Raw genomic sequence first — 15485 nt, forward strand, 5'->3', positions numbered from 1 at the left:
CTCTTTTTCCTTCACTAAGATTTTTTCCCACGGGTTTTTTTCTTAGTAAGGTTTTAACGAGGCACATTATCTATAGACATCCAAGGGGGAGTGTTGTGAAATATTATATTTTGTGGTGGATGTCTATAACTCCTAAAGAAGTTACTCCCACTACTCTTTTCCATTAACCTCCCACTATTCTTCACCATTATTGTTGTAACTCCCATAACTCTATAACCTCATCCATGATCTTCCCCATGATCTCAATAGTTAATACCATGTTTATGGTATCCCTTTGTATACCTCAATGTCATCCTATAAATAGAGGGTTTGGACATCACATTGTATACACTTGAAAATACATAGAAGAAATAAGATTCTCTCCTCTCTTTCTCTTTACATTCTTATCTATTTGTTTGTTTCATATTGTTACTTTGAGCTTAGTTTCGTAACAAAAATATGCACTTAAAGTGTTTATTGTACAATATTATTTGTACATGTTTGTATTGTTCCAAAATGTTTTTTTTTTAAAAAAAGATAGTTTGGTATTGTGGTCTTTTTTTAGTGTATTGTATCGTATTGTTTATTTTAAGTTACTTAAATTTTATTGTATCGTATCGTTAAATCCGTCGTTATGTAACGACGGAATGTGCCACTTTATGTAACGACCGATTTGGTGTGGTTGCGTCGTTATCTTGTCTTTTTCTCTCATCTCACCCTTCATTATTATTAAATAATTTTATTTTATCATTTACCCTATCTTTTTATATAATAAATTTACCCAGTATCATAATTTCTCTTTATAATATTGCAAGTGTATTCTTCATATTGTTGGTGCGTGATATCATGAAATAACAACAAATGATATAATATATCCAAACATTGTATTATCAAACGATACAATACAATATAATATAATATAATACATTATGAAACATTGTGTAATTAATAACCATCCAAACAAGCTGTTAGTTGTCTCGTGTTGAAATAGTAAATATTTTTATAAAAAAAAGTGGAAACTTAATTGAACAAAATAGAAAGAACAGATAAAGAAAGAGTAAGAAACGAAAAGAGAAAAAGATGAAAATGATAGGACAGTTCATATACGTAGCTAAATCTTTATGGAATATATAAATGAAAATACTAAAAAAACAAGAGTAACTATTTATAATTAATCTTTGGTGTATATAATTAATCTGAACCAATAGTAAGACCAAATTTGTCTTCCATCTTTTTTGGAAGGATTTTTTTGAATTCATTTCTTTCTACTACTAGTTCTTATATAAACAATTTGCAGGAAGTAAACGAAGTTTTTCCTCCCGAAATCCACTCCTAAAGTCACATCTTTCAGTACTTGAATTGAAGTTCTGATCCCTATTTGCGGTTTAATGGGAATAGTATATTACGACATTTTCAATTCGTGAATTTTTAATGATCTTCACGAAGAACATGGGATTGTCGTGTTCTTCATGCTGGATCTTCTACTATTCTAGTAGATAGGACCCTTACACCCTTAATCAAAGATCTCGAGTTCGAGCACTATAAATGAAAAAGATTTTGTTAATAAGCATTTTCCCTTTTTATTGGCGCTCTGCGGCACAAATTTAGATTAGCCAGTCCCAAACAAGTGCCAAACAACGGATTTAAATGTACCAAAAGAAGACTTGGGGTGTGATTGGTATGAAATGAAATATTTTTCAAAAATTATTTTCCAATTTTCAAGAGAAGGAAAAACATTTTCGTTCCTACCAAACACACCCTTGAAGTCGGCTGCTTTGGATTCAACTACCAAACCATGAAAATGTCGGGTATTAAAAAGGTGAAGGGGGACCATAACTTTTATTTTCTTTTTATGGAAGATATTGATCTTTGAATTTGATTGCTATTCTGCAAGATATTATATGGACATTTTCCCTACATATACTCAAAGGGACATGGCTAATAATCAGCCATACAAAATATTTGTCCTTTTCTAGTTCGCCTCGTCAATTTTAATAAACTAAACTATCAATCATATTAATATCATATTAGTATCCACGAAAAAAAAAGTTATTTGAGAACGTAAGAAAAGATCGAGAAGCAAAATGTTGAAAAAAAAGGTTACTTGAGAAGAAAAGTCGACTATAAACTTCATCTCTATGAGCAGCAAACAATTCAAGTTATTTGTCTTGCAGATGACTACATAAATTTGAGAACATATGCACGTTAATATATATAAATATAAAAAAAAAAAAACAAATGATTTCACCGGACAAAACAACTATGCCTCAACCCGAAGCAACTCCATATTGCTCCATTTAAACCCATCTCAGTCCAGTACCGTAAAAACTTAGTTTCACCTATGTACCAATGCACCAAGAAAATGACATTGATCGTGCAATATACACAGAAGAAATCAAGTCTGTTACAAAGTTAAACTCATTGATAAACAAAAACCAAATACTCATACTAACTTTCGTCGTTATATCTATATCGAGTCTAGTACCGGAGATTGCTTTATTGCCTTTGGTGTTAAGAGATTTGCCGAACAGCCACCTTCGCTGTTCGCCTAGATGGAAGTAAGGGAATGAATATCTACAAAAGATTAAAAACTCTTAGCAAGAACAGCGAAAGATAGAACCGTTAAAACATTTTGCTTTTTCGACTATTTTCCGGACTCCTGTCTCCTGAGGAGTGTAGGGGGACACTTGAATTCTGTCCATTATATTGATCTTAGGGGCATCAAGGATTGTCTTAGGCATCGATAATGCCCACTGCATGCCCCAAATCGAGAGAGGCCTCATATATATCAGAGATCGAAAATGTCCATCCATGGTCCAACCTTCAGGTGTTTGAAATGAGTATCTGCATGATAAAAGCCACATAAGAAACCTAAAGCAAAGAGCACAAACTAGAAAATTGTACTGTTAGCTTATATGTTGGCAAGTTAATTAAGTTACAGACCAAAAAGATGTTTAAACCAGAATCAAAAACGATAGGGTTAAATATAGATAAAATAAAATGGATTTTCCAATAAGTAATCCTTTTATCTTCAACATTTCCACCGTTCATGGGACAAAACAGATTGGAGTTATGGTGGCCAGGTTTGGAGCGTTGTGATAAAGGTTAGAAATATCATCCGGCATCACTGTCCTTTAGCACTTTAGGAGGCTAAAGGACATTTGCAGTACGGAGAGAAACGTATTGATGAATGAAATTACTTCTGCACAGCTGCTGGATTTAACATATAAGGTTATCAATAAAAAAAAGCACTTTTGGTAAGGTGTACTGTACATAATTTGTTGGTGAGAGATATCCTAGGTTTCAACATCTCTCCATTGTTTGGCCAGACTTAGTGCGTGCAATAGAAGGGCATATGCCACAGTTAAATTAGAAGAGAGAGTGCCGCAGCAAGATCGGATAAAATGCAATGTAGTTGTTTTATGTGATGGATTACTTGATATGTTATGGATTTATCAAAAAATAACGTTGTTATGAATCAAGAATTATGCCTAACCAAATCGATCAAATATGTACTGTATGATCTCTTTCTTGTTATCAGTGTGTTTACTTGCTATTCTTAAAGCAAAGTATGTATAGTACTACTTAAAAGTAGTGTCCCCCATGCTTCAAACATTTAGGTGTCCGAGTCTGATGTCATGTTGATAAACAGGAGTAGCAAAATTAGCTCATGGAGTTGCCTAATGTTTACTTGTATATCACCCAGCTATTTATCATGCAAAAGTTCACCAAATGATACACGGGAAGAATGATATAGCAACATACCCAAAGCCATCCTCTGACCAGCCTGCAATGAATATGCCTTCAGCTGTAGTGAACGCCTGCTCCTCCATACCAGCATGAAGCATGGTGGCAGCCAAACCATACGTGACACCAGTCCATATCTCGCGGGATTGCATGCAAGTCTCATCCACCTTTCCATTTGGATGCATTCCATTTACTGCACCCATTCTGCCACCACGAACTTTCATGACATTGAAGTCATAAATTTTTTGAAGAGTACTCTTGATCTTTACGCCATCGAAGAGATCAGGCAAGCCGGATGATGCCATGTACCACTGTCCAGCAAGCTGATCGGCCTGAATTGACTTACTGTTACTACTAGATCCACTGTCATAGTTAAAATATGAGCCGTTCCACAATTTTGCCTCAAACACTGTCTTGGCTTTTATCAATCTGCCTTTGCATTTTTCTGCAAAGGAGTAGTCACCCACGTGCATGGCCATTGCAGCTGCAGCTTGAAGTGCAGCTAGCCATAAACCACCACAGTAAGCACTTATTCCGTGAACCGTCCATGTATCATAAGTTTGATCAGGGAAACCATCGTTTTCAATTAGACCATCATTGTCACGATCAAATTGATCCATATATTCAATTGCAGCACATACGGAAGGCCAGACATCTGTAGCAAAGGAGAAATCTCCCGTAGCAGCAAAGTCCCTATATACCTGAAGCACAAACTTCGGATTAAGATCCTTCCATTTACTAGTATCATGTATGTTATAGGCATTCATTTCGTGCCAAGGATCATGCATTCCAAGATCGTGAGGAATAGCCCCCCTCGCCTTCCGTATTCCCCAATTACCCTCCGCCAGAAACTTCACTTTTCTTCCATCTTCACACAAGACTGCTTTGGCAAACTCCCGCTGGATGCTGAGCTCAATTTTAGGAAACAAAGCAAGAAGTGCAAAAGAGGCATAGAAGTGCACATCATATGTACACCACATAATATATTCTACACCTTCCAAGTATAGAAACCTACCCACATCATCACAGTCAGTAATAATTGATTCTGAAATCTTATCAGAACTTGAGAAATGGTTGTCTTCCCCATAACCATTATATGCCGTCTGTTCCACTTGTACACCATTTTTATAATTCGATTTGACTTTAGTTACTTTGACTTCATTGCTCGGTCTCTTTATTCTGGTACTAACTGAGTCTGAAGAAGGAACACCAGAGTCTACAAAAGTGAGAGTAAAGACAAGATCAACAAATTAATGATTTAACGAATTTAAAAAGAATAATGAGCCACTCTTTGTTCCAGATCAACATGTTGAACAGGTAGTATATCCAGGCAACAGATGAGTGATGAAACCCAATTCTCTCACATGAAATTGTCTATTTGACGTACGTACTCATACAAATCTGCTAGAGCTTCTACTGAAATATCTGATTCAGCCGAGTAAAATAACATTGTGACATTTTAAGGAAGGACTAGAATACTGAGAGAGAGAGTGAGATTTATGAATCTAGAGATACTTCCCTATGGAGACCTTCAACTCAAGGTAAGCATGATATCCTGAGACTTTGGTAACCCCGCTAAGGGAAGTGATTGAAGTAGTGGAGGAAAATAGAGGAGACTGAGAAGATGCCACTATCCACTGCTAAGATATAACTACCCGATTATCCATGAAATAATAAAGATCTCTAAAATATGATCAAGTCACAGGACAACTTCATCTCCTCCTTACACCTCTGCAAGTAAAATTTTGACAGGCTCAGACCGCGTGGCCACTACACCAAGAGTCCCACAAACTAAAGACTTAGTACGATGCTACCGACTTTGGAAGAATTCCACTCAAGGTTCAAAAGAATAACAGAAGAGAGCAGCAGAAGCAGTCACGTGTCTTCCCTCAACCCACAAAAACCTCTAATCTGTGTAGACTAGGAAGCACACCTAATCATCCATTCAGAACCAATAGGCGTTTCAAGCGGCAAAATGAAAGATTTAATATAGCACTTATAACGTGGGATTCATTCAAGAAATTAAGATAATAGTAAGCTTATATTGTAGAATGAACGAAAAGATGAATACCAATCCACAATGTTCCACCAGCCACCAGAAAATACAGCTCGTTAAACAGTGTAAACTTGTACCTGTAAAATTCAGAAGTCGTAATAGTTCAGCACTCCACCAGACATATATTTCGATCGCTATGTGAACAGAGCATATAAAATAGTATATTCAGCACAACTCATGTAAATGTACAAACACAAAATAGTGAAATATGAACTTTGTAAATGGCAGTAAATATAAACAAGCTACCAACAACTAGAAGAAAGAGCAAAAAGTACAAAAGTAATACAACAACTAAGCCTCAGTCTCAAACAAGTTGGAATCTGCTATATCAATCCTCAGTAATCATGTTTATCCATTTAAACTCGAGCCAAATTTATACAAATAAACATAAAAGTATTAGAAGAAGTCCTTAACATTTTCTACCATCTGACAAGGCTAAAAAACTCCTGAAAAGCTTAGGACCTAAAGTAAATGTACTAACATGACTAAAACATATTCCCAACATTCGGTATCGCCTATATACTTTTTTTTCTTCCATTGAGCCCTAAGTCTACATGGATTCCAAGAGGAAAAATGTATAAAAGTAATAGCAATTTCAATATACAAGTAAATTGTCAAAACAACTAACTTCAAAATTGTTATCATTCGGGCCACTTCACATTCAGGAAAAAATTATAAGAAAAGAAAAGGCAACAGCAGTTCTCCCTTCACATTCTTCACCTGTCCCATTCCACGTCTGACCACTCAAATGGCATGTGTCAAATGGAAAGACTAAAATAATGGTCACCATTATAGGCTCTAGCATGTATTTTCCAACCTCGCTTAACGTACCGTGTTTGGCTTCAAAATATCAATGATGAACAACTAGTTCTGTGGTTTATAAGCAAATCATGAAATGTTTCAAATGGACCACTCGTATGTGGAATTATTTGATTCTTCCACAAGTAGGAACACAGAAAGCAAGGAGTATATATAATTTATTATGTGATAAAATCTTGGTAAAAACTCTATGTAATTGGATGTATGCAGTGTTGGTAAGGTCGTACAGATCTTATCGCAAAGTTGTTCATGTTAATTTTATTTTAGCCTTCCTTTCTCAAATTATGCTTATGCTCGTGATGATAACTAATGCAAAAAGCATAATGCTATTTTAACAATTGCAAAAACACTATCAAACATTCAAACTTACCATTCTGGTAGCCTAACATCATTAAGGATAGGATTCTGCCATTTCTCAATTTCTTCTTCCCACAGCTTATAATCTGATCAATGTAAAAGAATAATAACGCCGTCAATTAGTAGGCACAACTAAGAAATTAAACAAGAGCCTAAGCAGAAAAGGAGACACTCACTTGTCAAAGAATGATGAACCAAATCTACAGCAGCCCTTTCAGAAGTTCCATAGAACCGTGTGTACCTCCTGTAGCAAACCCCCACACCCAGGAGAAGGAAAATAAAAGAAAGAAAAAGAATAAGACTTGTCCCCTAACAGTTAGGACTTTAAGGAAAATTAATAGCTTAACAAACTCGACTCTAAAATATGATAATAGCTTGACAAACTTGACTCTAAAATATGACGAACTCCTGATATAATGATGACGGAGATTCCTTTCTTGTTACCTATTCACCTCCTTATGTTTTACATTTTCGAGGATAATTGTGCTGAACACATTTATAATCAAAATACTTATGTTTTAGAATTTAGACAAAAGGGAAATATGCAGAAGTCTCAAAAATCCTAAATTTTAACAATATGGGAACACAATCGAGTGTACGTCCCACATTCAGGAGGAGTAACCCAAACATGACATATTACCTATAGTATGACTTTCCTTTCATGAATTTAACTTGAGGAGATGACCAAGCAACAGCAAAAGCCACGGTACATTTTCCATGTGGTTCAACCCACGCGGATGCAGAAACTGCAGCACAATGTGTCTCCCCAGGCGATGATGGCATGCTTGGTCCTTTGCTGAAGTTCTCTCGATCAAAATGCCCATCCTTAAATAACATACAAGGCAATCATGAGAACTTATATAATAAAGCCAAATAGAACTAATGTTGATAGAAATTTTTAACCCCTATAGACTGATGCAGGACTTGTCTCCAGATACGATAAAAAGGATGATAATGGACCATCTGCTCAAGGTTCAATGATGCACCGGAAAGTCTTAACTATCAGAAAATAGTTTAAGCTATTACCTCAACCATTTTACCCCACATATCCTTTGCTGTTATGCGGCTTCCCTCAGCCAGGCCGAAACAGGGCAAAACAGTAACGCTGACATTCTGAGTTTCGCATGCAGCTACAGCGAAAGTAACAGGAGGATTTTCTTTTGTCCTGCAGCCCAGCCAACAACACAACAGTTAACATGACACTCAAAATTTCAACTCACAAAAGTAGGCCCACAAAGGGGGGGGGGGGGGAACCCGACCATGATGCATGGAATAAAAGTCGTTTCCCTTTCGTAATGACCAAAGATGTCAGTTTTCCCAGAGGGACACCCCTCAGGAAGGTCAATAATTGTTACTAGCAATTAATACTATGTTCTTCTCCTCATTAAAAGCAACTCCCGAACATCACTGAGGGAAGGCCGCCAAATCACGGCAGTATAGTAATAAGCAATAACAAAGCACTAGCTTGCTAAACCAGAAAGAAAATATAAGCTTGTTATTTTGCTCTACTCAAAAGTCACCAATTGTGGGATTACACTGGGTGGTTGTTGTTGTTGTTGTTGCTCTACTCAAAAGTCAGTCTGTCATATGGATTAGTTAATACTGTACACAGACATCCCCTTGCCGCTTCGAGTTCAGGTCACGTGCTTCAAAACCTCACAGTGGATAACTGTCTCATTAAAGTAAATGTTCAAATGAGAAAAGTTTCGAAGTCCCTCATATCTCGTATGGTTAAAACAGAGGAAAATTGTCCAAAACCAATATGTGTTCTCTGATGGTCAAAAGTTTATACTAAAAGACGAATAACGGATGATTATTCTATAATGGCTGAAAGAATTAAGCCCGTCCCTTGTTTTAACAGCAGCTCTTAGCTCAAGAGAAGGGATCAATTAAGACTTAAGATCCCAGAAATATAAGGATATTTATAGCACTATGAAACACTACTCTCCAACTTGATCCTAGATCTTGTATTTTATTGACTAGTCAAATCGTCAGTATAAAAGAAGACATATTTAGTGTCTGTCTGGAGGTTGTTTGTAACTTTTGACATCTTAGAGATCCACAATTGCCCTTTTTCACTTCTCCAGTCACAACCTTTCCTTGACTTTCACCAACTAGAAAACTGAAAATACCAAGGAACATCTGCAAACCAACCGTCATATCTAGCTAATAAGGTTTGATGACTTGCTTGTGATGTAGGAGTACGCCAGAGACTCCATCTTCACCTCTGTCAAAAGGAAGATAAATAAGGGTTGAAAATCAATTGCAAAACCACAAGTACATGGAAGATAATAGAGATTGAATGATAAATACTCACATAAATGGTTCGTTCACGTGATCTCCTGATAGGTGTGAGACACCTCCAATTGAATTCTGTATAAAACAAATAATTGTGACTGAATATTGAATAATCCCATAGTATTTTACTGAATCGAACATAATCGCAACAACCAGAAGTGTGGAACCACTTACCGCCCATGTAAGAAGAAGGCTAACTTGTGCCCTTTCCTTCCCAGTGTTTACCAACTACCAAAGGAAAAAAAAGGAGCAGTTAATTAAGTCCCTCAAATCAAATTTAATGCTGATATTAGGTAACATCACTTCATTAATTTCCAAAAGAATTATGACTTCTTGCATTAGAGTTAAGCATGTTTGCATTTTACAAAAAAAATTATGGATCTAAAAAAGTCCAAAAACAGCGTGTTGGAAGATATTTGTTGAAGTTTTGTCATCATCTTATCAACTGATTTTGATTTTTTTTTTTTGTTGATAAAATAGATAAAATCTTATCAACTGACCTTGATACACATCACAAGTATCATGCATAAATAGAACTTTCTATAGCTCTATCATTTGTCTACGCCAATAAAAAAATATGGTCCATTACAAACAATAAAGAACGTCGTTAGACAAGATCTCTAATTGTGCAGAGTTCAGAATAGATTGAGGTGTAGACAATTTACAATTTGGTAAAAATTAGTTCATACCGAACCCTCAAATGGGGTTGTAAAATAGCTCAAAAAAGTGACAACGAAATTCTGAGACAATAACACAGGGATAACAGTAGAAATAACAGATACTCCTACTGATTACTGACCCCCCCCCAACCCCCCCCCGAACAGAGAGACAAATATGTTTACTTTTCCTCAAATAACACAATTGACTTTCTTGCAAAGAGAAACAGCTAATGGTGAATAAAGAACGCAAAAAGTGATCATAGGCATTTATGATTCTGAGTATTGAAGATAGCATTTATGATAATATTGATCCGCATGAACCATTAACGTGACTTTTTATTGCACCACAAGACAAGATCTTCATAGATGATAACTCGTGCTGCAAAGTTGAATTTAGCATCCTCAATTGTGTTTCACTTCGTGATCATGCAATAGATGTATGAATTATGTAATGGTCAAAGGGAAGTCATGAATCATAAGAATGGCAATTTTATTTTCTAAGTCATTGAATTACAGTTACTTCATCAGATTAAAGTATCACATGATTCTAGAGAACGAGAAGCAGCATAAAAAGGTTATATAGCAGGACTTTAAAGTATGCATACAGTGTAAACAAAAACAGACGTAGGAAGACTGCTCTCTCTGTAGTCATGTGGGATGAATGGTGATATCTGCCGACAAGAAACTTTCAGTTCTGGGTCTGGTTCACCTGGATATGAAAGGAAAAATCAAAATGAAATCTATAGAAACTGAGTCAACATATCAGATAAAGAAATACTCTAGATGAGTAGCACAGTACCATCATATACTGTCCAAGCCCTAGGAAAGAGTGCATGATATGTAGAATGCTGTCCACTCAGATTCCAGCCCCACGAAGATATACCGTGATCACTTGCTTTCCTGTAAGAGGAAGACCATATAGACATAAGAATCTTCTCATTTTACCTTTCCCTCCTTTTCTATTCCTTCTTGAAATGTAATGAAATTCAGCTATCAGGTCAGGGTGTTTCAGAGTGAAGCTTATTTACTTCATGATAAACAAATCTTCGCACCTCGTTTCAACATAGTACACCTCCTGTTTGCATTAGCACAAAAGCGACCGGTGCCAGTTTAATTGAATTACCAACAGTATGGCATCAAAGGGACTTTTTTCATTTTCTATCTTCGAGAAAACTTTCAGCAAGTTGGTCCATCAGCTGCTAAACTTTCTCTTTATTTCGACAGAAGATTCTATTTTATTTTATTTTTTTGCCACTAAATATGGTATGTGATCGAGTTTGGAAGTTGATTTTTCTTTTAGTTCGAAGATTCCAGTGATCTAGCTAATGAATGCAAGAAATGGATAAATATCAGAAACGGAAGGAAGATGGATGTTAAGGAACAAAAGTGTTCTCAGAACGCCCTCCTCCACTTCCCCACCCCCAAAAAAAAATAATAGATGAAGAAATCTACTATCAGTCGGCATGAAGTTGAAATTACTCCTCAGAAACTTAGTTCCTTACCCTAGCCCTTCATGTTCTCCCGGAGATAAAACGGATGCATACTTTTTGTTTCCTCCATCCCGGGATATAAAAATCTGCATTAAAAAAGAAGAATCAAGATAAATTAAGTGCTTTAATCATACATCCAAGACAAAAAACAGTCTTCCCAAGCAACAATTTACAGGCCTTGTTATAACTAACTGCTTCAAGTACTTCTTTTTTTTGAGGTACTTGGCAGCATATCACGATACAGAACTGTTAACTCTATCAAATGCATATACTCGCTCTAGAAAACCAGCTGGATCGGCTAGCCCCAACTTACAGATCTGCAATGGAATCGTGTCCTTCTAGTATGTATTGCTCTGTAACGCTTCATCTCCAACAAAGTTTTATCATAAATTCCTCTGAAACCCAATATGGATTTGATTCAATAATGAAACTGTGATTGGTCTTTGGTTCGACTAACACATAAAACACCATAATCTCTACACTTTCCGTATATCTTAAAACAATATATAGTACCAGCCGACATCACATGTACTAACTTCAAGATGAAAGATTCCAAGCTAAGCAACATGATTTCTGACTCACTACTCTCGTCTATATCAGTGGGGACAATTCTTTCATTTTTGTTTTTCCAGCCCCTCTTCTGTGTAGCAACTACTCCATGAGGATAGACAAGTGGTGCATTCGTTCAATTCACATATGTTCGTAGAACAATGAGGCACTTTGGAAGCCACTCGCCCCATGGAAAATCTCATAGAAAACAAATACCGCTCAATAAACATTATTACTCCAATTTCAGCCAATTTTTAAAAAGTCAAAAGTGAGCAGCATTACAGCCCATTAACTACTCAAACGTCAACCTTTAAATAAGGCATATGCTAAATGTTCAAGAACTGCTTAATTAGTAGAAATTGTTGGATGATGATTCTTACGAGCGAGTTATCAATCTGCCATGTTTTCCGTTTTGAGTGCTAAAACATTATGTTAACCATGACAAGGCTAAATTTGACTCACTTTTAAAGCATCAAGATTATGGAAAACACCAGCACCGATGAGCTATTTTGAAAGCCATTAGATAGTGTCATAGAATGTTACTTAGTATTAATTAGTTCCTCATTAGGTAAATATAAGATGTGGATAGCGCATTGTACTCCGCTATCATTGAGTTATCTTTTGTCTCTTCTCCCCTCTAATTTTCTCACATGCTATAACTCTTGATTGCCTGTCCAGCCAAAGTTTTTCTTTCTTGTTGTAATTAAGCTATTCTTACTTCTATTGACAATTCCAGCAAGCCAGCAACACTGCTACCTTTCATCATCTTCTGGCCACTATTCTGGCCATTGTTCCAGCGGCAACTTTTGCGCCAAGATATTAATGATGGCACTCGCAACAAGCTTCCAGTGGCCGAAAATTTTTGGACAAGATTCAGTGACCAAAACATTTCTGACCAGAGGTCTTGTGGTAACTTTTTGGAAGGTTACTCGGCTACTATTTCAACGAGTATTTACTTTTCTCTATATAAATAATCAAACATATACTTTTCTCTAAATAAATAATCAAACATAGGTTGGTTTCACTATCTTGTGGTTGAAAAGGTTATTAGAATGTAAAGTTTAAAGTGTCAATGTTACTTTTAGCCCTAAGATAATCTTCTGTTAGTGAAATATAAGATGTGGTTAACTCTAGCTCATACATCTTGAGCTTACACAGAGTGCTCCTCGTTCGTTCATAAAACAGCATCAAAATATCCAAATAAAGATATGAACTGAAAGAATATAGAGTCGAAGGATAGAGCATTACTGAGAACTGATTGGCCATGATTGGAGAAGTCTCACATGTTCCAGGAAGAATCTGGAAGTGCTTGAACTCGCCTCTGAAGCCTCTGGATATGCTGCCGCTCCTGTGATGTTATAAGTTTGATATCTCATCAGATCAATAAAAGAATTCCAATACGGCAGAACAGCTGTTCACTAGTTTATACTCTATACACTAACCCCATCCCTCCAAGTGGAACGCCCTGAGATGCTGATGGTTTGCAGCGTTCTCGTGTAAAGGGATCAATTGGAGCTTTCTGCAAATGTAAGAGAATGGTAGGACCTTTCAGAAATCCCTTAACTTTACAGCACTCATTCAAAGCATGAATTTATACTTGTAACTATATAAGGCAGATGAGATCATAAAAGTTACCCTTCCATAGGATGCTTCTTCCCTTACATATGACCATAGACGTATACCAAGCCGAACCTAAAAGAAATAAACAAAGATTACAAGGCAAAGCAACAAGTCGAAATCCAGGAGAATTTTCCTATATGACAATAGTGGTAAAAACCTAAAACAGACATGCATACCATTTTTATTGCCTCCGTGAATGTTACACTAAATTCTTTTAACTTGCTAGCATGGCTATTTAGTTTCCTTCTCCAAGCTTGAGATGGTGGTGCAGCACTATCAAAATCAAACTGCAGCAAGCAAAACACAAGATCATTAAAACTATTTTAAAAAATTGAACATCATCAAAGTGAAAAATCAAAAAGCAACTCCCTACAATATGAAAACAAACAAACAAAATAAAACAACACAAAAATAAAGTAGATAAAATTGGAATTATGTTGCAGGACTAATATTAAGACATACAAGAAAGAAAAACAATTAACTTCAACACAACTTCAAACATCATTAACAACATTTTCCCTGGCATAGAGAAGCATGTTTTTTAGCTTTCAAGTTCAGCATATATTCACAATTACATTCAACTGGTCTCATTATTTTCCATGGCATAAAAGCGCAGCCTGGTGCACAAGACATCCCGCGTTCACACAGGATCCTGTGAAATACCGCAGTGTGATGTAGACCGCCTGCCTTAATACAAACAATAATGGCTGCTTCCACGACGCAGAACCCGTGACCTATAGGTCACACGGAGACAACTTTACCGTCGCTCCAAGGCTCCCCTAAAACAACAAATTTTGTTGCAACAACTAACAAGTTGAGGTCGGCTATAAACAACAAAAAGAATTTGTTCCTTACAAAAAAAAAATATATATCACCGGCTAATTAACAAGGTAGTTAGTTAGATAGATAACCCATGATCAGAAGAACTTACCAATTGTAAAGTTGCTTTACTGATATATTCCTCAGGTGGCCATGAGTTCTTTCTACAATGAAACAAAGTTCCACTCACCATTTTTATTCTCCTTATTAAAACACTCAAAGACCAAACCTTTCTCCAATCAAAATACCCTCAAAACCATTTACCAAACAGTGCCTTAAGCCAACAAATACAAGGGGTGAAAATTCCAAACTTGGCTTCAAGTTTTCCAATAAAATCCCAACAAATAAGCAATCTACTATTCTTCTCTTCAACTACACTACAAAACTTTGATCAAAATTCAGTTTGATCCCAAAATCTCAGAAAAAACAAACACAGAGCCAAAATTAGACCAGATTATGATAAACCCAGTAGTATTATAAAGGTGGGATTTTTTGGGATTCCCCAAAATTCAATTCTGGGTATATAGAAATTAATCAAAGAATATTTTTTTGGGGTGGGCTTTTTCTTGGGTTTATTGCATATATTTTTCTTTTAGATATTGAATATTGAGAGGATCCAACAGGTGTAAACTAGGAGTTCTGAAACTGTGTCAAACAGTTGCCAGGTGTATCATCAAAGAAGAAATATTACTGACTAGTTTTTTGGGTTAATGTAATGGTCTTCTCTCTATCAATTTTACTCTTTGTTGATGTGTGTAGAGAGAGAAAAAAGTTTCTAGATAGAGAAAGAGAAAGGATAGTTGCAGAGAGAGAGAGAGGAATTTTCAATTTAATAATCATAGGATAGTGATATGAGAAGCTGTCTCTTTGATTTGCGATGGTTTTAGATAAAATATTATCGGGGCCGAGTTCTCGTCTGATACCAGGAATAAGGGATAAAATTATAATATAATATATCATATAATTGAATTACGAAATTATAATATTATTTTTATCCCTATAAAAAATTAAAATAATAATTCTAAAATAACTAATTTCGAGATAATTATGAAATAACTTATTTCATAATCTAACAACAAGTATTGAATAGTC

The 15485-nt window shown here is 35.9% G+C and overlaps 1 protein-coding gene across 1 annotated transcript; it reads right to left on the bottom strand.

Annotated features, from left to right (window-relative positions):
• Positions 1 to 2232: 2232 nt before the first annotated feature.
• Positions 2233 to 15239, bottom strand: LOC109218534 (non-lysosomal glucosylceramidase). The gene is made up of 18 exons (XM_019382909.1): positions 14506 to 15239; positions 13751 to 13861; positions 13590 to 13646; positions 13397 to 13473; positions 13203 to 13302; positions 11418 to 11491; positions 10715 to 10815; positions 10521 to 10624; positions 9431 to 9484; positions 9276 to 9331; positions 9147 to 9185; positions 7985 to 8123; positions 7599 to 7783; positions 7135 to 7202; positions 6972 to 7044; positions 5798 to 5859; positions 3745 to 4942; positions 2233 to 2823 (listed from the first exon to the last, which is right to left on the bottom strand). The coding sequence occupies exons 1-18, from the start codon at positions 14584 to 14586 to the stop codon at positions 2574 to 2576; spliced, it is 2829 nt and encodes a 942-aa protein (XP_019238454.1). The 5' UTR covers positions 14587 to 15239; the 3' UTR covers positions 2233 to 2573.
• Between the last annotated feature and the right edge of the window lie 246 nt (positions 15240 to 15485).

Source organism: Nicotiana attenuata, unplaced genomic scaffold, assembly GCF_001879085.1.
Source record: "Nicotiana attenuata strain UT unplaced genomic scaffold, NIATTr2, whole genome shotgun sequence".
Taxonomy (NCBI): domain Eukaryota; kingdom Viridiplantae; phylum Streptophyta; class Magnoliopsida; order Solanales; family Solanaceae; genus Nicotiana; species Nicotiana attenuata.